General features: G+C 37.0%; 1 protein-coding gene across 2 annotated transcripts in view; it reads left to right on the plus strand.

Annotated features, from left to right (window-relative positions):
- The first annotated feature begins 18,864 nt into the window (after positions 1 to 18,864).
- The window catches only part of STMN2 (stathmin 2), a 55,232-nt gene continuing 49,523 nt past the window's right edge, over positions 18,865 to 24,573 (plus strand). Inside the window, exon 1 of one of the 2 annotated variants that reach the window (XM_012450931.2) lies at positions 18,865 to 19,101. In XM_012450931.2, coding sequence (XP_012306354.1) covers positions 19,083 to 19,101 — 19 coding nt within the window. In that variant the 5' untranslated portion in view covers positions 18,865 to 19,082. Of the gene's footprint in view, positions 19,102 to 19,239; positions 19,323 to 24,573 lie in introns of those variants that run through there. The other variant, XM_012450933.3, reaches the window with a different exon arrangement.

Genomic DNA, 24,573 nt, shown 5'->3' on the forward strand with positions numbered 1-24,573 from the left:
CAGTTGCAGACAAGAGCAGAATTTTCTGTGGAGATTTTAAACAAGTGGAATTAATATCCTGAAGCATTTCTTTGAAGAATTGTAGCAGGAGGTAAAACCCTGCTTTACCAGTATGAGCCTGAAGACAAAGAACAATCAAAGCAATGACTACTAAGAGGTGGAAGTGGTCCAATCAAAGCCAGCGTGGACCAGTTAAAAGCAAAGGCCATGGCAACAGTTTTTTGGAATGCTCAAGGCATTTTTCTTGCAGACTTTCTGGAGTGCTAAAGAATGATAACATCAGCTTATTATGAAAGTGTTTTGAGAAAGTTAGCCAAAGCTTTAGCTGAAAAATGCCTAGGAAAGCTCCACCAGAGAGTAATCCACCATGACAGTGCTCCTGCTCATTTCTCTCATCAAACAAGGGAGCAATGTTGCAAGAGTTTCAGTGGGAAATTATTAGGCATTCACCTTACAGTCCTGATTTGGCTCCTTCTGAATGATTTTTGTTTCCTAATCTTAAAAAAATCTTCAACTGGCATCCATTTTCTTCAGTAAATAATGTGGAAAAGACTGCATTGACGTGGCTAACTTCCCAGGACTCTCAGTTCTTTAGGGATGCACTAAATAGCTGGTATCACTGCTTACAGAGTGTCTTGAACTTGTAGAGCTTGTGTTGAGAAGCACAGTTTGCACTTTTTATTTTTATCTTTTAATTTCATTTTTCACAAACTTTTAAAGTACCCTTATACATATATCAAAACATCACATTGTATACATAAATACATAGAATGTTTATTTATCAAATATAATTTAATAAAGCTGGGAAATATTTTTAATTTGAGTTAAAATATTTTAATATTAATTCTAAATTTTAATTGATATTGAACTAATATTTGAATTTGAACCAGCATTATAAACCCATGGTTTTTTCTTTTTTAGAAAATACAAATTTCCTAGCTCTGATCACTGAAAAGGTCTAGAAGCCTCTTGAATCACAACCAAAAAGTACTAATTCTGTAAATGCCATTCCCTACTAAAAGAATCCAGAGCCTTCAAAGAAATAGTAGATTCTAAATGTGTATCTGGAAATATACAAGATGAACATTTTGCTATGCCAAAAATCAAGTCAGTTATGAAGGTCAAAGGGTCATTTCCAAAGGGCACACAAGCCAATATGAAAGAATGCCCCCTGGCCAAATTTGAAATGATTTGAATATCAAAAATAATAATGAGTGTAATAGTTTAAAATACATTAAATATAGATATGTTAAATTAGTAAATAATAGAGAAAGTAAAAAAGAAAACCTATCTTAGTGAACAGCATTTTTAAATTTCTACTTTAAAAAAATCAGAAGGATGAAATTAAGAATCCATTCTTACTCTATTAAGTATATTTCAGAGTAACAAAATAACTTTTCTTGATAAAGGAAAATTCTTCTTTACAGAATGATGTGGGTGAAATTATAGAATTCTTAAAATCACATTTTGTTACTCCAAATGAAATAATCAATTCAATAATCATCAATAGATGAATCATTAGATTGTGGAAAACTTTACAATGGAGGGATCAGACCATCACCATCCATAATCCCACTGATCATTCTTAGCAGCACAAAAATATGGACAATTCATGATTCTTAATTTGTTAATTTTTGCCAAAATTTTTGAAGGAATTATAATTAAGGATATGATGCATTACTGGCTTTACTAGAATGGAGATACCAAAAGCCACACTCCAGTTGCCACTACCTAGAAATTTATATATCACACACATTCTATAACCACAAGATTTCTTGAAGATCCCATAAATAACTGAAAATGCTTTCTTTGATAATTGCCAGTCAACTCCCAGACAAACAGCTCCCAGCTCTCCCCGAGATTTTTAGCTAAGCAGAAGGAAATTTTTCACAAAAAAAGCCCATACTGCCCAAAACAATCTTCAGATTCAATGCAATTCTTATCAAAATACCATTGTCGTTCTTCACAGAACTAGAAAAAAATACTAAAATACGTACAAAACCAAAAAAGAGCACACACAACCAAAGTAACCCTAAGCAAAGAGAACAAATCTGGAGGCATCGCATTACCCTACTTCAAGTTATACTACAAGGCTATTGTTACAAAAACAACATGGTACTGGTATAAAAATAGGCACACAGACCAGTGGAACAAGATAAAGAACCCAGAAATAAAGCCAAACACTCACGTCCAACTGATCTTGAACAAAGCATACAAAAACAAAAATTGGGGAAAGGTTACCCTATTCAGAAAATGGCCTTGGGAAAACTGGCAAACCACATGTAGAAGAAACTGGATCCTCATCTCCTTATACACAAGTCAACACGTGGAAGAATGAAACTGGATCCTCATCTCCTTATACACAAGTCAACACATGTAGAAGAATGAAACTGGATCCTCATCTCCTCATACAAAAGAATGAAACTGGATCCTCATCTCTTCATAGTTAGTTGTTAAATCTAAAAACTGAAAGCAAAAAATTGTAGAAGATAACATTGGAAAAACTCTTCTAGATATTGTCATAGGCAAAGAATTCATGACTAAGAAGCCAAAAGCAAATGCAACAAAAACAAAAATAAAGAAATAGGACCTAATTAAACTAAAAAGCTTCTGCACAGCACAAAAAAAAAAAAAAATCAGCAGAGTAAATAGACAACCCACAGAGTGGGAGAAAATATTGTAAACTACGCATTCGACAAAGGACTAATATCGAGAATCTACAAGGAACTCAAAGAAACTGGCAAGTAAAAAACAAATAACCACTTCCAAAAGTGAGCAAAGGACATGAATAGACAGTTCTCGAGAGAAGATATACAGACATCCAGCAAACTTATGAAAAAATGCTCAACATCACTGATTTTCAGGGAAATGCAAATTGAAACCACAATGAGATACCACTTTATTCCTGCAAGAATGGTCATAATTAAAAAGTTCAAAAACAATAGATGTTGGTGGTGAAAAGGGAACAATTTTACACTACTGGTGGAAGTGTAAATTAGTACAACTACTATGGAAAACAATATAGAAATTCCCTAAAGAACTAAAAGTAGATCTAGCAATCCCACTACTGAGTATCTACCCAAAGGAAAAGAAGTCATTATATTAAAAACACATTCATGTTTATAGCAGCACAATTTGCAATTGCAAAGATATTGAATTAACATAAGTGTCTATCAACCAATGAGTAGAGAAAGAAAATGTGGTATATATACACCATGAAATACTACAAAGCTATAAAAAGGAACAAAATAATGTCTTTTGCAGCAACTTGGATGGAGCTGGAGGCCATTATTCTAAGTGAAGTAACTCAAGAATGGAAAACCAAATATTATATGTCCTCACTTATAAGTGGGAGCGAAGCTATGAGGATGCAAAGACATAAGAATGATATAATGGACTTTGGGGACTCAAGGGTGAGGGTTGGGAGTGGGGTGAAGGATACAAGACTACATATTGGGTATAGTGTACACTGCTTGGGTGACAGGTACACTAAAATCTCAGGAATCACTACTAAAAACTTATACCCCAAAAACTATTGAAATAAAAATAAAATTTTCTAAAATAAAAAAGCAATTAAAAAATAAAGAGCAAAAAGCAATAAAATATGATACAGAAAAACAACAGAGAAAACCAGCAAAACCAAAAGCAAGAATTATCAAGAAAAAAATAACAGACACAAGGTACCAGTGTCAAGAATGAAAGAGGAAACATAAATAGAAATCCTCTTACAGATATTACAAGAATACTAAGGAAGTAATATAAACATTTGCCTCCTTGAAAAACAAATAACTCTAACCATTTGTATAAAATTCTATGGAAAGGGAATACAGATGGAATATAATTAATTGCTTCTGGCTTGTCTGAAGCCTCATGGTCTCCCATGAAATCTGAACTTTTTTAAATGCATGATTTTTTCTCCTGTCTTCAGAAAAGAAATAGGGAATTACATAGAAATACACAAAATAAGCCAAATTAAGGCATAAGGAAAGCTTTTAGTGTTAACAAAAATTTAAAGTTGAGTCCCTGGTTTAACTTATAGAAGTCTAATGGAAAAGTACTAGAAAGCAGCATGTAATAAAAAGGGGGAAATCTCAGTGTTTCCAGGAGTGTGATAAGGTTCTTCAACAGAGCGAGAGATGAGATATGTTTCAAGCAAACATATTGCCATAACTTTATCTATTCCAGAGAATATTAATAAATTATAAATTATCTCAAATTGAGAGGACTCCTATTATATGATTGGCTTATAAAGCCTTTATGTAAACTCACCTAGAGAAACAAAATCTCCAAGAAAGCAAAGTAGAAAGTACTTTTAAAATCCTCGTCCTTTAAGAACCTCAGGAACTAAAATTCACAGGAAGAAAAAAAGAGTTTAACTGTTAATGACACTAATAAGGATTTGGTTGCTAAGTCACAATATAAAAAGCAAATAAATACCAGTTTATAGCAGGCTAACAAATAGTTTATTCTTTTTTCTAAGTGGAACTTTAGTTATTTTAAACAAAATTTAAATAGCTTTATTTTTGGACATATAAATACAAAAAATTCCATTAGGATATATTTGGGTAATATTCAAGCAAAAGTAAGTCCCACTAAAGTAATAAATAATGTATAGTAGTTCTCAATGATCTACTTTCCAGTTTTCTTTGTAAGTGGAAAGGATCAAAATTTACTTTTTTAAAAACTCAAAATTAATGTAGGTGATATAGTAGTTGCAAAGAATACCACAGTTGCATACTGTTATGTTAAATGGTAGATGTGTTTTTTTCTGCTTATCATGGGAATAGATATAGTTTAATTAGGATGGAAAACTCAGTGAAAATATCAATTGTCCTGGACACTGACAAGGCTGCTATTTTTTTAAAGTTCAAGTTAAACACCATAAGCAACTTTATGTTAATTTGCATATGCTTAATTTACTACAGAAAACAGCATATGATGAAAGAGGGAGAAATCCTGTTTTATGTATTTTTTATGCTTTAAACAAAGCTTTATATGTCAGTTCCGAAAAAGGTTGATCTTGAGTAGAACTTTTGTTATAATTCCAAATTTTTTTTAATTTTTCTCTTAAATTGTAGCAAAATACACATAACAAATCAATTTTATTTTAAAATATTTAATTGACAAAATTATATATATCCAAAGTATACAATATAATGTATTGATATATACATTGTATGATTACCACAATCAAATTAACACACTTTGTATGTCCATCACTTCCCATAGTTACCATTTTGTGTGTGTGTGAGATGAGGACACTTAACATCTTTCCTCTTATCACATTTCAAGTAAACAATATAGTATGATTAACTATAGTCACCATTAGATCCCCAGAACACATTCATCTTATAACTGAAAGTTTGTACCTTCTGACTAACTTTCCCTCCTTCCTCCACCTGTCTTCCCCTGAAAATACCCATTCTACTCCCTGATACTGTGAATTCAATATTTCAGATTCCACATATAATAAGATAATATAGTATTTGTCTTTCTATGTCTGGTTTATTTCACTGAGCATAATGTCCTCCTGGTTCATGGATATTGTCACAAAAGGCAGGATTTATTTCTTTTTATGGCTGATTAATATAGTTGTGTGTGTGTGTGTGTGTGTGTGTGTAGTGTGTGTGTGTATATATATATATAGAGAGAGAGAGAGAGAGACTTTTCAAAAGAAGACATACAAATGGTCAATAGGTATATGAAAATGTGCTCAATATCACTAATCATCAGTGAAATAAAAATCAAAACCACAATGAGATATCAGCTCACATCTGTTAAGATGGTTATTATTATCAAAACAATGAGAAATACATTCTCAAAAAGACAAGGATGTGGAAAAAAGGGAACCATTGTACACTGTTAATGGGAATGTAGATTGGTACAGTCATTGTGGAAAACAGTATGAAGGTTCCTCAAAAATTTAAAAGTAGAACTACTATATTAAAAAGTATATATATGCATATATATCACTCCTGTGTATATATCCAAAGGAAATTAAATCAGCATCTCAAATAGATATCTACACCCCCATGTTCACTGCAGCATTATTCACAATAGGCAAGGTAGGGAAACAACCTGTGTCCACCAATGGATGAACGGATAACTTAAATCGTTTTTAACGAAAACTCTGTTTCTGAAAATGCTATGATTTCTAATATATGCTTGTACTTGCTATTGTGTTCATTTTAAACATTTTGCCTTTTCAAAACCACATAATAATTTCCTAGCTTCATGCACCTCTGGCCTATGCTAGTATACTGATGTAATGATCAGTTGTCTCTGAGAGGTTTTTCTGATACTGTCTTTCCTAAGCATAGGCTCAAATTCAGAATGATAAACTCGTAATATGTCTTTTTCACTCAAGTAATCCTTGGGTGCTTCTCAAATCCTACTCAGTTTACTTTTATACCTTATAAGGGATGGATGCTGGAAATAATTAATACATTCTTCATATATTAATTATCTCACTTGAAAGATACTAAAATAAATGACCCAGAGATACCCGTTGGGCTCTAGTACCAAAAGAGTCTTCTCCTTGCTTAAGCAAGAATTACAGTTCCTGAATTCCCCAGCTATATAAAACCCTTCTCATTGTAGGTAAAAGAAAAAGTTATGATTTACGGTGCTTATCACCCAATGTGGGACCTTGTCATAAGCCCATTGGTTTTCTTAGCATGTCTCTTGACTCTGTTAATTCATGTTTGTTTGCACATGGTAGTGGCAGCAGCTTAACTACTTGAAGCCCCAATAGCAAGTGTTCTGGCCTCACCTCTCATACAATGACTCCCAAATACAGTAAATAACATCCAACACCTCCTAGCCAAACTTATTACCACTTATAAAATTTGACTTTGCTGAATCCCATGTGATAGTCAACCACTACTCCAATCTAAGGGCAGCTACCTTACTTCCTCTTCCTGGTAAAGATAAATTTCATGACCATTTAACAGTTTTTCATAATGCCCTATCTTGACTTGACTAATATTTTCCTAGAAAATTCTATATATTTTTGTTGATGACTCATGTCTTTAAAATAATCTATGTATATTTTGTACTAGGCAGTCTATTACAGAAGCTACCTTATTTAAAATTTTGAGTTAAAATGCCTGAGAAGTTGTTTGTGATTGCAGCTTTGTTGCAGGTTGAGTTCCTGAGAAACAAAATCTAAGACAGAGGTTAGTTTGTGTAAGGCATTTATTGGAGTGTACATTTGGGCTCAGCACCTCTGGAAGGGAAATGGAAAAAGGGGCGAGATAGGACAGTGAATAAGATTGGGCTGTGATGCATTCTTAACCAAGATCTCAAGCAACCCTTTGGAGAGCTCTGAAGCTGGGATACTCTTTCAGAATTGTTCCCCATTACAACAAGAAAATCAGGCATTTTACTCAAAATCAATCAGTCACTAGATGTAGGCCTCCCCTGAAAAGGAAGCATGACCTTGGGCAAAACAAGCGAGAGAGAGCAATTTCTAGGAAGAGCTGATGGCTGAGGGCTTAGAACCTTCAGTCCTAAAGAGGAATGTAGCTGCCACATCACAGTTGCTCCTATCAGCATGGCATAAAAATAATGAGGTTTTCTAACCTCTTGCAATACCCCAATCAAACATAAGGAAAGAAATGACTTATTAGAGGCAGTTGTACATACAAGGGAAGTCTTAGATCTGAATTAAAGCCTACATTTCTGAAATTAAAGGAATTACTTTATCCACAAACTGCAATGCACAAAGCACGACTGTGATGGTTAATTGTATGTGTCAACTTAACTGGGCTACAGGGTGCCCAGATGTTTGGCTAAACCTTACTCTGGGTGTGTCTGTGAGGGTGTTTCTGGATAAGTATAACGTTTTAATCTATAGTTTCAAGAGAGCAGATTGCCCTCCCCAAAGTGGGTGGGAATCATCCAGTCACTTGAAAGCCTAAATAAAACAAAAGGCTGAGCCCTCTCCGCCTGATGGTCTTTGAGCTGAGATGTCAGCCTTCTGTCTTCAAACTTGAATTAGAACTTATTCTATCAGCTCTCTTGGTTCTCAGGCTTTTGGATTCAGACTGAAACTTACACCACTTATTCTCCTGCTTCTTAGGTCTTTGAACTGCAGAGCTCGAGTGCTCAGCCTCCATCATCCTGTGAGCCAATTTCTTATCATAATTAATTAATTACATTTTTAGATATGGATAGGAAAATATATACATATATGTGCTATTGGTTCTCGTTCTCTAGAGAACGCTAACATAACTTCCTACTGATTTTTATAATCTTGGTGTTAAAAGAAAGCTTCTCCTCTTATTTCATGAATCCAGAAGTACTTATTTAAAAATAACAGTCTATCCCTACAGAAAAGAAAAGATATCTCAACATTGTCTCATGAACAGCGATGAATTTGGACCTTCCCAAGAAATTTACTCAATGGCACCCAAGTATATGTTCAGCCCTTTAGTACACATGCTGCATAAAATACCCACAATGGCAAAGGCAAATTGGTCCAAACTTTTCCAAAATATTTATGAAGACATTTCCCTTGAAAGATTCATAGGTGACCAAATCTTGCCTTTTCTGTACTTATCATAACACAGGAAAAAACTGCAAAGGTAGAACAGAACTCACAACTCCACTTCAAGGATAATTTGAGTATTTATAAATGGATGTATTTACTTGCCCAAATCACAGAGCTTTTAAGTAGGCTTTAAGTTTTATGTTTACATTGAAGCTTTCCCTTGCTGAAAGTCTAACACTTAAACTTTGCAGGGAGAGGAAGGGACTTGTGAATAACTTTATACTTTATTTCCGTCTTTACAGGTGAAATGCTTAAGGGGCTACATTAAGTTTTTCCTTTAAAACAGAACCTTCATTGACTATCACTCCCAAAGCCCTGAAAATGTAAAATGATATTTTATTTTTTATATAATCATTAAATAAATTTTAATGTTTTCTATATTTTTATTTTGAAAAAAGCCAAATTTATACAAAATTTATACAAGCAGTTTAATGAATTCCTATATACCCTTCACCTACACTCATATTTGCACATTACTTTTATATTTTTCCTTCATTCTATCTTTCTATATACATTCACATATTCATATAAATAATACAGCTATTACTGCTAATGTTCATTGCTATTACCAATGGTTACAAATGTCACAGTCTTTATTCCTAAATACTTCAGTGTTTACCTTCTGTAAGAATAGGAACATTTTTATCCCAGTACTTTGGGAGGCCGAGGTGGGCAGATCATGAGGTCAGGAGATCGAGACCATCCTGGCCAACATGGTGAAACCCCGTCTCTGCTAAAAATACAAAAATTAGCTGGGCATGGTGGTGGGCACCAGTCCCAGCTACTCAGGAGGCTGAGGCAGGAGAATCGCTTGAACCCAGGAGGCGGAGGTTGCAGTGAGCCAAGATCGTACCACTGCACTCAGCCTGGTGACAGAGTGAGACTCTGGCTCAAAAAAAAGGAATAGAACATTTTCTTACATAAACCAACATACAAATACCAAATTCAGAAAATCTAATATTGATATAATATCATAATATACAGTTAGTATCCCAATGTCACCAATCATCCCCAAACAACCTTCATGTGTTTTCTTTTTCTTGATCCAGAATCCAATCCAGGATCATCCATTGCAATGAGTTATCATCTCCCTTTAGTTTCCTTTAATCTGTAACAGTTCCTCACTTTTCTTTGCTTTTATGACAATTGATATTTTTGAAGAGTACAGGCTAGTTTTTTCATGGACTTTCTCTCAATATGGACTTCTCTGATGTCTTGTAACAATTTGTTTTTGCAAGTGTGGCGGGAATATCACACAACTAATAGTGCTTCCTACTTGGTGCACCTTAATGCTGAGAGGCATGTGATGTTAGTTTAACACATTACTAGTGTTGCTGACTTGAATCACCTGGCTCAGATGGCGTCCGCAAGGTTTCTCCATGTAAAATCATCAATATTTTCTTTGTGATTGATAAGTGATCTGGGGGGAAGTACTCTGAGACAATGTAGTTATCTGTTTCCCATCAAACTTTCAGCATTTATTAATGATTCTTTCCCGAGTCAATCATAACTATAATAGTTGCATAATGTTTTTCCTATCTTTCCTTCTGTTTATTATGTAACATTACATTATAATGAAGAGTTTTTCCTTCTCTCTCATTTATTTATTTAGTTTCCTCGAAAAGCCATCGATTCTTATTTTATTCAGTGGGTTACCAGACGGTGGTTAGATTGTCCTATAATAGATTTAGCCATCAAAAGCCCTTCAAGCTGGTTCTTGTGACCTTTACGTAATCTCCATTTTTTTAGAATTTCCATACTTTTGGGCACAATAAAGTGCTTCAGACTCAGGTTGAGTTTTCTGTCTCAGCCCTGGATTCAGCCATGGCTTCAAACTATTCAGAAGCCATTACATGGTTTATTTAAGTCTACCCAGAGTGTTTGTTCCCTACACTTATATCAACAACTTTCTCCCTTCAATATGCTCCCTTAGGAATTCTTTTTCCTGTGTAAATAGATGGCCTTCCCATGCTGATCACGTGAAAATGTGACTTGTACTTTGACAAGATCATCCTGCCTTTCCAACATTCATCTTGCCCTAGTTTCTCTTAGAGGAGAATGGTATTTCAAAAACAAAATCTGAGTGCCAGCTATGCTCGTTATACCAAGGTGTAATTGCTTCTAAACTAATTCAGTGAATAGAGCTAAGAAATATAGATCTTTATATTAAATAGGGTATTCTTTAAATCATGAATTAAGAAATATATTTATTATTAAGAAGTATATGTATGGGTATTATTCTATCTCTCACTCCAATCTAATGCCACAAGATTCTTTCCTACTTCCCCAATTCCATATATGTATCTTCCTTCTTCCCCAGTGAAAACATTGGCTCCCAACAATGAGATTATGTTTACCATTTTCTTAATCCTGCTAGATATATAAAATAGTTCTAAAATTTCCACGGCTATACAATACACACAAGAAACTATTAAAGAGTGTTCAAGAATTTTTGCAGGTTTTTCTGTCTTTAAAAGTATATATCAAAGCACTGTTTAAAAGTATAAACTAATAATATTTAAAATCATAACTGTTAATATTCACAGAAGAATTCAATATATCTTGTCCAAAGTTCCACCCTGGCCTTGATGATAATGTAATCTACATCACAAAATCCCATAAATTCTCACTTCTATGCTAACCTTATTACCTTCTGATCTTGTTGGGTGTTTTCAAAATCTAATGTCATTCACAGTCATATCCAACAGGTATGAATTGCATTTCCTAAAGAGACACCAGTGAATACACCCCTACAGAATACGCAACCAGTAGACATTATATAGGGAAAGACATCAGTGAGAGTCAGCCTTAGAACTATACTGAAAAAGGCCATTTCAAGTGTTTCAAGTCACTGCTGCTGCTTTAAACTCCAGCACATATGACTTATGGACTTATACTTCTTAATGCAAACATATTAAGGATCTTACAACATGAATATCCACCCCCACTGGAGATCTAACCCTAACCTCACTAAAAGTCCTCCATAAGTAAGAAACTTACAGAAGTAGATAATTGATACAGACAGTCGCCCCTGCTGCCAACACTGCCAATTGCAGAATTTCTTGTATGGCTCAGACTCTTCTAAAAAGTATTAACGCACACACATCTATTCCATATGCCTCAACTTAACTCTAGGTCTCTCACAGTTGCCACTGTTACTTATATATCCAGAGCTTCAAAGTCACCTATGGGATGTCAGGATAGCTAGGAACAGGTGACCAATAATGCATGTTATGATTCAACTGTTTTGTCATGAATTAATTCAGAAACTTCACATGGCTTATTTAAATTTACCTAGAATGTTTGTTCTTTGCAATTAGACAAAATACATTCATATGGCAACTGATATCAACTGATTATCTTTATGTCCCCTAAAGATTATTTTTCCTATTTAATTATATAGGCCTTTCATGCTAATGGCATTGAAATGTGACCTATTCTTTGTCAAGATCATCTTGTCTTTGTAAGGACTGAAAAACAATTCTACTATTTCTCATATTTTATGGGGAGCCTGACATGGTAACTTACCAGAAAATATGCAAGACATTAAATATCACTAGCATTTCTTCCTTAGACTGAAATGTGTAATCCACATTTTATAACTAGGATAAAAAAACAAATAAAGCAGCTCAAGTTTGAGAAGTCCAACCAACCAGCAAGAATTTATTGGCTAGACTAGTTCCAGCTAATAAAATTTTCCCTACCATCTATTGAGTCAATACAGTTACCAATACCTGAATAAACACTTGAGGAAAAGTGGACCCATTAATTTGGGAAAAATAAAAAAACACAGTTATATAAGATTGCTCAAACTGATCCATGGGACTTTTTTTCCTGGTTGGTAATAAGCTGATTTAAAATTAAATACAATATGGGATTTCAAATGTTTCTTTTGACATGTATGGTTGTCTTCGTACCTTTTGCATTTTCTTCTGAATGAGATGCAATTACTAAAAATTACTACACTACCACTTATGCTAGGCTGACACTCAGCTATATCTTAATCCATATAGGCTGCTATAACAAAAATACCACAAACTTGATAGCTTTTAGACAACAGCAATTTATTTCTCACAGTTCCAAAGGCTGAGAACTCCAAGATCAAGGCACTAGCAGATTTGATTTCTGGCGAGGGCTTGTCTTCTGGCTCATAAATGGCATCTTCTAGCTGTATCCTCACTTGTGGAAGGGACCAAGGCAGCTCTCTGGGGCCTTTTTTATAAGGTCACTAATCTCATTCATGAGGCGCCCATGCTCATGACCTTATCACCTCCCAAAGGTGCCATCTCCTAGTACCATCACCTTGGAGGTTAGGATTTCAACATATGAATTTGAGGGTGGGTGTAAATATTCAGTTCATTTCAATTCTGTATCAAAAAGACTGAAGCTATTACAGCTCACTCAGCAGACTTAGACAAAAAGAGAAACATTATTATAGTAGAGAAATGGTACACTCCTAGCTTAACTAAGGTGAAGGGCTCAGCAGAAGTCCAGCAGAGTTCAACAGCAGCCACTCCCAGAAATAAAACATATCACTTTCTGTCACTTTTAGTAACAAGATTTCTCCAAAATCTCATAAATAAAGTTGCCTTCTCTGATAAATACCAGTCTGCTTTGGGGAAAAATGCTATCCCGATAGGTTTTAATTAATCAGCTTGCCCATGGACAAAAAATAGTATTTCACTGTTCCTCAGGCTGCTGGAGATTTTGTTTTTATAAATACCCCCTTGCCTTCATTTCATGACTGATCCAGCACATGTGAATAAATAACAGTAGTGCTTTTAATTAAACTGGACAACTGAGTTATTCTTTGGTGAGATTATCCTGAATTCAATCAAGCTTCAAAATTGGCTTTCATTTACAGAGGACAGGAACAAGTTAAGTGACCACATTGGAAGCAAAAAGTCACATCCAACATGTAAGAAAGTTCATAGGACAATTGACACAGTTTCTACAAAAAGTCAATGGTGGAAATTTTAAAAATGAAGGGAGGAGTGCACCAGATTAAAAGAGTCTGAGAAACATAAAGTGAATAGAATATGTGGACCATATTTGGGTCCTGTTTTAAACAAAGCAACTATATTTTTGAGACAATCATGAAAATGTGATTATTGATGAAGTATTAGATGATACCAATGAATAATTGTTAAGTATAGTAATAGAATTCTATTTATATATAAAAGGTTCATATTTTTTAGAGATACATACTTAACTACGTAAGAGTGAATTTAAATGATGGTTGAGACTTCCTTTTAAAGCTTTCAGCAAAGGTGAAAAAGGAAAAAGAAACAGAAGCAATAAAATTTTGGTAACTTCTTAACTTGATTAATACAAGTTTATTACTTGTTCTCATGTCCGTTTGAAATAGTTTGTGACAAAAATATAAGTACAACAGTTTTATGTTTTGATGTAAATATTTAAGTTATTGAAATCCTCTTTCCAAAAGAGGACATTTCCTGCACATTCTAAATCAACCCAAATAACACAACTGCAAATCTCTGGGCAATTTCTTTTCTGCCACAATAGGCAGCATTTGCTGCCTAACTGCACATCACTCTGTTTTTGCTGAACTGAACTAAAAAAATAGGTGTAGTTCAGGAAGCAATCAAACCAAAAACAGAAAAAGCCATTAAATACGTGAAGAGAAAAAAAAGAGTGGAATGAGGTTCCATTGTCTATAGTTGAGTTCAAGTCTAACATTATTGTCAAATTAAATTTTTGATGAAATTGATTTTCCAAAATACTACCTACATCCATTAATTCAATTCTATTTGATAACACAGCAGGATGGGTGTGGGAGAAGTTCAGATGGTCATCGAATTAGTTAATAAATGACTAATGGGAAAATCTCACAGGAAGGCAGCATAATACAATGCTTTTGCTTTTCTCTTTCCTAAATCCTCTTCCTCCTCTTTTTAGCTTGATTTAGAAAAATAAAGTCTTTAGGCAACTAACGTTATTGTACGTATAATCCAATGCTACAGTAGAGGTTCTGTCTAAAAAATAAAATAAATTGAGGCTTGTGAGATAAATAGAGTGAGTCACACTTCTCCTAGATTTCTCTTCCAAGCACTTCAGTGTTGTCTCCACTGTTTTCTCACTTGAGGGTTGTAAACTAAGACACTGAGTGAAATCTCAAGGGGAATCAGCTTCCCAGCTTCAATGGTGTCTAACTAATGTTCTCCCTGGACTCAAGCTGTAAATCAACTCATGGAGAGAAGGAAAAAGTTACAGTAATTGCTGCCAAGATAGCAAGTAGTTTTTCAACATTACCAATTTAATGTAAAGATTCAGCTCATTAAATTTATATCAAGCCCTTCTTATGATTAGAACAAGTTCATTTCCAGAAAAGTTCAATTGTAAAACTATCACTAGGATTTACTAATTTCAGTAAGTCATTTTGCTTCAGGGTGAATTACACGAATTATTCATACAGACACGAATTATTCATACATATATACATATCCATTTGGATATGAAGAAAACCCTAGGTAGAGAAAAGAAAATAATAATTTAAGAAAAAAATAAGGTATGTTTGTTCTGCATTTCAGAAATAACTCTAACACACTGGCAAATTCCTGAGCAATTTAGAGCTCATTGCAAATAAAGAACACTAGCTCTCCCTCCTTGGAATGACTTTCCTTTTCAATAAACCATGCTAGACAGTTCTACTAAAGGACATATGATTCTTTTCATTTTTCATGAATCTATAAGAATTTAAACATGGCAAAATAATCAAAATGTTAATGTCAACTATTTTTTCATGTGTGATTATTTTAGATGCATCTCTAAATATCTTCAGCTGTAACTACTTTATATCCTAAATTTCTAAACATCTAAAAAAAATTCTGTGGCTTTTATCTCTCAAACTGCTTTTGTAATCAACTGAGGTCATATTAAAACAATTAATTTGACCTTAGCAATGTTTCTTGTATCTCACTAAATTTTAATAATTACTTTAGGATTCTTTCCCAGGCACTTGATTATTAATAGCAGAAAATCATATGACTGTGTTAGATGGAATCGGCTAATCCTCCAAAGCAACTGTTCCTCTCTGGTTTGGAAAGAAGTCAATACCTCAGGCCTCCTCACAGAGATAATACACAATAGGCTATAACCCACAATAATTAAAATTTCTGTTAGCAAGTCTTTGATTCCAATAGCTCCAGCTTATTTCTGTTAAAGATAACAAAAATCAACAAAAATCCTCAATTGATGTGAGCTCTACTCATTTAGGTTCTTTGGGAATAGGGCAAGATATAAATAAATAAACACTGGTAAACAGCCTAATACCTGCTCCCAACACAAGCTAAGCAAAGGAGGTTAGAAGTATCAATATGGTTTCACTGGTTTCAGCCATCTGGAATGATTTTGAACAGTGTATTATGTATTATTTCACAAATTATCTTTAACTATCTATCATATGAATAATGAAACCAACCACTAGGAAGGGTATAAAGAAACACACTACTCATTCTCCACCCTTCAAAGGTTTAAATGTATTGGAAACCCTAAATATAATCATAGTACTTAAAATTACTGAATATCCATGGTGGCTTAGGCAGCTTATACATGACAACCCTTCAGTCTACCAAAATCCCTGCAAGGCAGATACTAGTTGTCCTCAGTTTACATTGTTCAGATGTAGTACCTATTCTTTAATTTGAGTGTCCACTCATTCCAATCAAAACCATTTGCTTCAGGGAAAGCTGATCTCATCTCCAGATCTCTGTGGCCAACTCTATGGTTAGATGAAACAGCAAAGGCACTTTTATTATTAGAGCCAGTTTGGGTTATTTTTTCAATATTTTGCAACAAAAGATGATTCAAAATACACAAGATAATATTCACTCCCCAAAATTAATATTTTCTTAAAGAGATGAGTGTTATATTTTCCTTCACTTTCTATTTTTTAGACATTAAGGAGAAGCTTGGCTAGCATCACAAAAGCCTGAAACTTCATCAAATAAATATTTGTTGAATAAATTAACTGAAAATAATGAATGAATAAGTGAATAACATATTGAATATGAAATAACTTTTCTATTCACATTTTGCTCTTACTTTCCCATGTGAATATGCATGATAGCATACTATAATGGTAAAAGAAAACAAAAAACAATTTGATAATGGCACAGTCCTTTGAATTTATTTGGTTTTTCTTAGCTGATTGACGATTTTGCCTGCTTTCTTTTTATTCTATGGTAAGTCATATTAACCTACTCCCTTCCCTGTTTGACATTATTTGAACGTCATTCATAACTAAAGTTAGGTGGCCAATACCTAGAAAGTCAGAAACAGAAAAGAGTTACACATCTGACACTTAGGGCAGTAGAATGAGTGTTTTGTTTTCATCATAGTGATCAAAAGTGCAATCGATTTCATTCAACAGCCAACTGCAGTTATTAAAGACATTAATGCCATGACTTAGGGCCCTTGTTCTCCAAGGAAGCTGAAGAATGTGTAAAGATGACACACAGCCTGAGGGGAAAGGGTGTGGTGGGGAGAAGAGAAATACTTTGAAGATATTAGTCATACAGACATGCAGAAGATCCTTCATCTCATGAGTGATAACTACTCCAGTGAGAGGTAATTAGCTCTCATATTTAAAGTGGGAAATGCCTATAGAGAGAGAGAAAATGGTTACTTACTTCCAGACCCTGCCAACTTCCGTATCACTCTCTTGCTGTGTCATGGTCACAGACCTGTACAAAGACAGGAACTATAATTTCTAATCTTCCTGTTCAAGAAATAATTTTATTGATCTGCCCTTCATCTTTTATTTTCCCCCATGATTCAGCAGGTCAAAATTGTCCCAGTTCCAGTAGCTTCCTATCATTCAGCAAAATGTCCATGAGGTTAAAATGTCTTACAAGTTAATAGGAGGTGAAGAAATTTATTTCAGCACCAAGGAGAGTGCCCTGCTAGTTTCAAATGGTTTTATGTATTTGAAACTGTGTATTATTCCTGAGGAAAGAAATAAAACTGAAATGTGATTGGACAGAAAGCTGCTAAAAGTCTATTTTAATAAGGAGAAAAATTCTATTCATTTTTCTGAAATTAAAAACTTCCCAGGGTTTCATACCTGTTCATGACTGCAACAACGTGCTCTTCTTTCAGCTTTCAAATATGCAATTCTTTGCCTATTTTTCTAATATTAAAACCAGTTTCTGCGTGGAATTAGACTGGCTCAATAAAGTCACGGAAGTGTTAAGTTAGCAGTAATTAAAAGCTTCATGCAGCAACTCCTAAATTTTTTCTCGCCATTGTGTTTTCAGAGCTGTGCACATGGTAAATTGCTCAATACCTATTTGAGTCAAGTGAAAAAGAACAAATGAATGACTGGCACCCATTAAGCAAAAAAGAGGAACTAATGAATGCCTTGTTTGTAATCAAAGTGACTTTTTGCAACTGGTCTCAAAGATTCTCACATACCACATTGCTCAAACTGAAACTTTAACACATCTTTCCTGGGCCTACATAAGTGTTGTCTCTCTGGATCTTAGAAAAATAATGCCCCAGAACACACCTTTCATCTCTTCTAAGTTTTCCATGTAACGCATTCTCCTTAGAGCCCTGTAAAGGTTACTAAAATTTTGATCCACTTAATTCTGCACCTTCAGGGCAATATGGCATTCACCTGTGGTTTCCTCAATGCCCAAACCAGCCAGCCAACCTGGTTCTGCCTTGTTAGCAGATGGACAGGACGCAGGTGCCAGAGGTTCCTCCTCTTTCCCCATGTCCCCAGGTGGACCATAATTACCATCCCTACTCCCAAAAAACCAGGTAGCCCCTTCCTCTGCGCCAAGGGGAGAAAACACCATGCCTCCCTCTCCTGAGAGACTTTTAAGAGTTTAGCGATACCTAAGTCTAGCTGTAAGATAAAGGACAATAATGCAAGTCTGCTCTGAGCTGCCACCATAGCCAGACATGGGGTAGCCCTGAAAGACTAGGATCAAGGGCAGAGCCAAAGGTGAAAGAAAATATGAAAAAGTGAAAACATAGTGTTTAAACAGAATTTTCCAACAGCCTGCATGTAGTGAGGACTTCTCAAGCGTCTGAATCCTTTTCCATTAAATTGTGTAATGGCACATGTATGAGCAAAGTCAAGCCTCCTGGCTCCCAGGTAGGCACAGCCCAGTTCTTAGCTCCTAGGAAGCTTCAGGGCTTAAAGCGCCACTCTACTTGGACTGTACTATCAGGACCCCAAAATGGGGGGAGCCGCCAGGGAAGGACTGATTTCCATTTCAAACTGCATTCTGGTACTTTGTACTCCAGCACCATTGGCCGATCAATATTTAATGCTTGGAGATTCTGACTCTGCGGGAGTCATGTCAGGGGACCTTGGGAGCCAATCTGCTTGAGCTTCTGTGTGATAATTATTCATGGGCTCCTGCCTCTTGCTCTTTCTCTAGCACGGTCCCACTCTGCAGACTCAGTGCCTTATTCAGTCTTCTCTCTCGCTCTCTCCGCTGCTGTAGCCGGACCCTTTGCCTTCGCCACCGCTCAGCGTCTGCACATCCCTACAATGGCTAAAACAGCAATGGGTAAGGCACCGCGCCTCGTTCTCTGTCGGCTCTACCTGGAGCCCACCTCTCACCTCCACTCTTGAGCTCTGAAAGCATTCAGAGATATTTTATAAAGAAAACGACGTTAATGGTAACACAGGACCAGGAAGGACAGGGGCAGTTCTTGGGGGAGGTGGGAGGGCAGAGAAGAGGTCTATGGAAATCTAAAGCGAAGAATTTCTTTTAAAAGATAGAAGCAGGTAAGTTGCTCTCCTGTGGGTAGGGAATTTATTCTGTTTGCATATTTAAAATTAGGACTCAATCGTGAGGGGAGGAAGCTACCCTTAACTGTTTGCCTTAAATGGGCTTAAGGGACATTTTGGGAAAGTGCTTTATAACGACCTCTTTTATTTCTCCTCTAGTTTAAAAAGAAAATAGAGAAGGAGAAAAGGGAAGGTGGGAAAAAAGAAAAAGAAAATTGGAAAGTCAAAGCTGTCCCATCCCGCTGTTTGAAAGATGGGTGGAGACGGGGGGAGGGGATGGAGAGAACGGGGCACATTTTACAATATTGTCTCCTTGGAGAAACCGCTAGTCCTGGGGTGCGGTGCAGGGAGGTAAGACGGCGTGGAACGGGAGGAGGGGGTAGGACCTCAGCTCCTTTGTTTTAGGGCAAGGGAGGGGAAGGAGAGAGGAAGTCGCGGAGGGCGTGGAGGGCGCGGGTGGGCAGCTGCAGGGGCGGGGAAGCGCGCGGTGGGGAGGGGTGGAGGGACAGCAGCTTCGAAGGCGCTGGGGTGGGGTTTCTTTGTGTGCGGACCAGCGGTCCCGGGGGGAGGCACCTGCAACGCGGGGCGCACAATGCGGACAGCCCCACCCAGTGCGGAACCGCGCAGCCCCGCCCCCCGCCTGGTGCTGCATCTTCATTCGAAAGGGGGTCGGTCGGGTGGGGAACGCAGCGCAACACCCAGGAGCCCAGCCTGCGGGGACAGCGGCGCCACGCCCCGCGCTCCGCGCTCCCGACTCCCCGCCGCGGCTTCCAAGAGAGACCTGACCACTGACCCCGCCCTCCCCACTTTGGCCTCATTGTTCGGCTTTAGAGAGAGGTGGGAAAAGTGGGTTAACATTTTTCTTTCGAAACCACATTACATAGGGTGTTTAGACATAGTCAAAAATAAGGGGTTTTTTGAAGACCTTCGATCGTTTGCGGGAAAATCTTCTGGAACCTAGACATGTGTATGTATAATAATAGAGATGACATGAAACCTTAATGTAAAGCGAAAGAGGTCAGTCTTAAGTTGAGCCACGCGAAATTTCCTTTCTGTGGGTCAGGCAGTGCCAAATATCAGCTATTTCATAGGCTCAGAGACGGGCTACAGGGACACAAAATGACCGAAAAAGAATCTGGATTCAGGGCCTTCATCCGCAAGGGGTCTTGTGCCTTGAGTGCCCATGCTTCTTTCTGGTGCTCAATGGCCCCAGGATGGACAGGAAGGGTGGTGCCCGGGGTCCTGTGGCAGCTGGAAGTACGCGTCCCCTGAGACCTGGTTGCAGGATCCGGAGACTGGGAAAGCTGCGGAAAGGGCTCGCTGTGCGCGACTCCGCCCTGCCCCACCCTCCCCGCGGAGCTGGGGAGACCTCAGGCTCCGAGACTGGCTGGGAAGAGGAATATGGCAGGGGCAGTTGAGCTGTATGTAGTCCTGAAACCTCTTTTTTCAGCCCCGCAGTCCACAGCGGCCGGAGCACCCCTTGACGTGCTCAGACCCCCGGCGTGGCTCTCAGCCCCAGCGCCGAGCCCCTCCCAGCCAAGCGGGTGGCTCGGCAGAAAAGCTGGCTCCAGCCCCACCCGGCCACACAAAGGCGCGGCCCCACCCAGCCCTGGCGCGAGACCGCAGAGGTGACCCCTTCCCAGGCATTCAGGGAGGGCTGTCTCTTCTTGCCCACCCACGGACCGCAGAACTTGGGGCTTTTTTTCCCCCAGCCCAAACCCACTACCCACCCTCTGTAATCTATGATTTTCTTTGGTTTTCCAGAATGGAGACCCCGCGAGGGGCTTATATAAGGGAGACCCTCGCTCCTCTAGCGGGGTGCGGCTCGGCCCCACCCCTCCCATCTGGGGCCCAGAGCCGCCTATCGCTGGCCGGGTGGGGGCGCACATGGTGATTGGGCGCGTGGAGCGCAGCCAGCCCTGCAGAGCCCCGCGCCGCGCCCTGCGCTCCCCTCCCTGGAGCTGGGCGCTCGCCCCCGCGGTGCAGCCAGGGAGACCGGTTTCTGCGCAGTGTCCTGAACTACCCCCGCTTTCCACAATTCGCAGTTCACCCGCACGTCCAGAAAGATTCTGAGACTGGGTGGTGGGGGCTATCTCGCTTCGCTTTCTGCACCCCTCAGAAAGGTTTCCACTGCGGGCTGGCAGCTGCAAACTCATCGTCATCATCAGTATTATTATCATTTCAAATCATTATTATTATTTAATGACTCAGTAGCCTTATTTGTTCTCATTCGTTCAAAAGGGACGTGGATTTCTCTTCGTTAAGGATTAACCCTTGTTACGTTCACTTTTCTTCATCTAATTGGCCTCATTCCCTTCTCCCCAAAAAATGAAATTTTGTCTCCAGTTTATGATTTTAAGTTATAAAGCAAATACGTTTTTGCTTCCTGTCAGGATTATGTGTGTTCATATGACTAGGATATATGTGCAGGTGCTTGCTAAGAGCAGGGTTTATGTGCCAACGATTGCTGGAAAATTCTCTGCAGAGAATTGTTTGTGGCTGCAATGGGTGAGAATCCACAAATATAATTGAGATGTTACGATCTTCAGCATAAGATTATATCTATAAATATATTAATATAGGTTATGCACATTTTAAGTTTGTTTCTTCCGAAACTGTTCTTCCAATTGCTGATTCTTGAAACAGCCTCAATTCTACACAGACACATGGATCGTGAAATGGTAGCCGCCATCCCAATAAAAATCCCCCCTCAAATATGACAAACGCAAGGATCCTTTCTGGCCATAATTTAACTGCATTTGCAAATCATGAAAAAACACTACTTCTGCAATATTAAAATAACAGATTTTGAAATTCCAATTGCAAAAATAATTAATTCGTTACCAGGGCAAGTATTTTTTCCTGGTTCATTAAACAATTATGTATTCAGCATGATTGTAAGAGGTGCATATGATATTCCCCATTATCTTTTCAAATGAAGTGGGCACCTTCTGAATGAATATATAAATAACTAGAAAAGGAAAGCTGAGGATTTGGTCAGGATTTCAGAATAAAACTGAAAGAAACGGCAGTGGTTTATCAATTAATCTCATATATTTAGTCTATACCAGGTGAGTAAGCTGAGCCTGCAGTAAACACTCTCTGACCCCGTGTAGCACGTTGCAGGTACCCAGAATGAGAGGATAAATTAATAGACCTGGTGGTGTTTGTCTATGCAGGTTAAAATTCTCTGAGAGAAAGCATCTTTTAAAATGATAGTTAAGATTGGACAATTTGTGCTATTAAAATCTAGAACTTTAGTCATAATTCACAATGGTTTTTTTACAATAATGTGATTTACAGATTCGTAGTAAATTATTCTATTCTTAAAGAGAAATGAGGGTTTTTATTGTTAGAGCTATTACCTCTTTAATATTTTTAGTAAAGTTTTATTTGTTGCATTGAAAGCAGTTTTAATTACTTTTGGTTTTTAATTTTCAAATTATTAATGGATAGATTGTGGAATAAGTATTTGATCATTTGGCACAATATGGCTTCCATCAAATAGCTCATTCTCAGTGATAAAAATGCTACAAGAGGCTACATTTTACTCAGATTCAGGAAATGTCCTTTTGGAGTGCCATAAGGCTGATTCATATAATAAAATACTTTTCCTCTCTGTAATTTAGGACCAAATAGTTACTTAGTTCTGTGAATACCTAGCAGTCGCTATCAAACAGAATTTTAAAGTTAACTCTGTGCAACTAACAATGAAATGGAAGATGAATCGATTACATATTGAATGGAAGATTTTGTCATTGATAAATTCCAACCATCTTTAGGAAAATTTCTGATTTATCAATCACCATTATTTTTTACTTTAACTGAATGTGACTGATATATGCTCAGGCCACCTTGGTAGCACATTGCTCACAGGAGGCTGAAGGAAGCTGGCCTCAGAGCAGGAGGAAGCTCACAGCACAAACCTAGGCCTGGGCGTGGCCACCCGGAGCTGCTGTTAGCTCAGCTCAGCTCACACCAGTTTCTTCTTTGGTCGTGGGAAGAAAAACACATATTATCCTGTTGTCACAAGATCTGTGATCTTATATGAAAAATGCAAGAAATTTTTCATTTAAAAAAAAAAATACTGAATTAGCCAGTGACCTAGATGTTTTCAGAACCTAGACTGGTTCTGTCAATTGGAAAACCTCAGTGTCTGCATTAACTTTTCACCACACTAGAGGGCAATCATGTTCTCTAAAGTAGATGATTGATGTAAACCTAGTTCCAAATACTAACTCTTTAATAAAATCTTTTTCTTTTACCAAAAATATTCAAGTGTTTATTCAATAAGCTGATGCCATGCTTTACCCTAATGTATGAAAAGAGCTTGTGCAGTTTTCAAGGAGAAAGGATGAAATGAGTGGTCATAATCTGAAAGTAGATACACGCCCTGGTTAATTATTCCCTGACGATTTTACTTCCCACTTTTATTACATTGTTATTATAATACCAGTTATGTTACTTTGGGGATTTTGTAGTGGATAAAAGGTAGGAAAATGTCAATAGTAATAGCAAAATTATTTAGCAGCAGAATATTTTAATGCTTAAAAATAAAAGGATAAATTAAAGAAAATCATTGTTTACTTCTTCATCGATTTGAAATGTGCCTCGTGTTCAGAGCACATCTGAATATCAGAATCTCCACCTGCAGGGAACATGCAGGTTAGTGAGGAAAACAGGCCAGTATGTGATACTGAGGAGGTGTACCAAAAACTGACTGCTATTATTTTTCTCATCTTCTAAGTCTGTTTTCCTTTTCCATTTAAAGAGATGTTTTTAAATCAAATCCAATGTGATTTCAATCTAATTTTATCAGATTTTAACAATTATTGAGCATCTCCTTGTAGTAGTTTTCTGTTTATTATAAAATCAATGTTAATTTTAATGAAGAAGAAATATATAAACTACTTTGGGTATCATCAAAAGTGGACTTTTTTAATGTATGCATTGATAGAATTATTTTTCTATTATATTTTATGTAACTCTAATCCATCTGTAAAATAGTAGTGTCACATTACTGTGTTCCTCAAACTTTGATGTGCATGTGAATTACCTTTAATTTGGATTAAAGTGCAAATTGTGATTCAATAGATCTGGCTTGAGGCAGACATTCTGTCTTCCTAACAAGCTCCCAGATGATGCTGATTCTAACCACCAAACACATCAGCTTTAGGGATATAAAGTTGTAATATACAGATACCCCTCTTAGTAAGCTCTGGTCTTATGTCTTAACATTTTAAAATCC

Source organism: Aotus nancymaae, unplaced genomic scaffold (genome assembly GCF_030222135.1).
Source record: "Aotus nancymaae isolate 86718 unplaced genomic scaffold, 86718_ANA_hifiasm-v0.15.2.pri h1tg000036l, whole genome shotgun sequence".
Classification (NCBI taxonomy): domain Eukaryota; kingdom Metazoa; phylum Chordata; class Mammalia; order Primates; family Aotidae; genus Aotus; species Aotus nancymaae.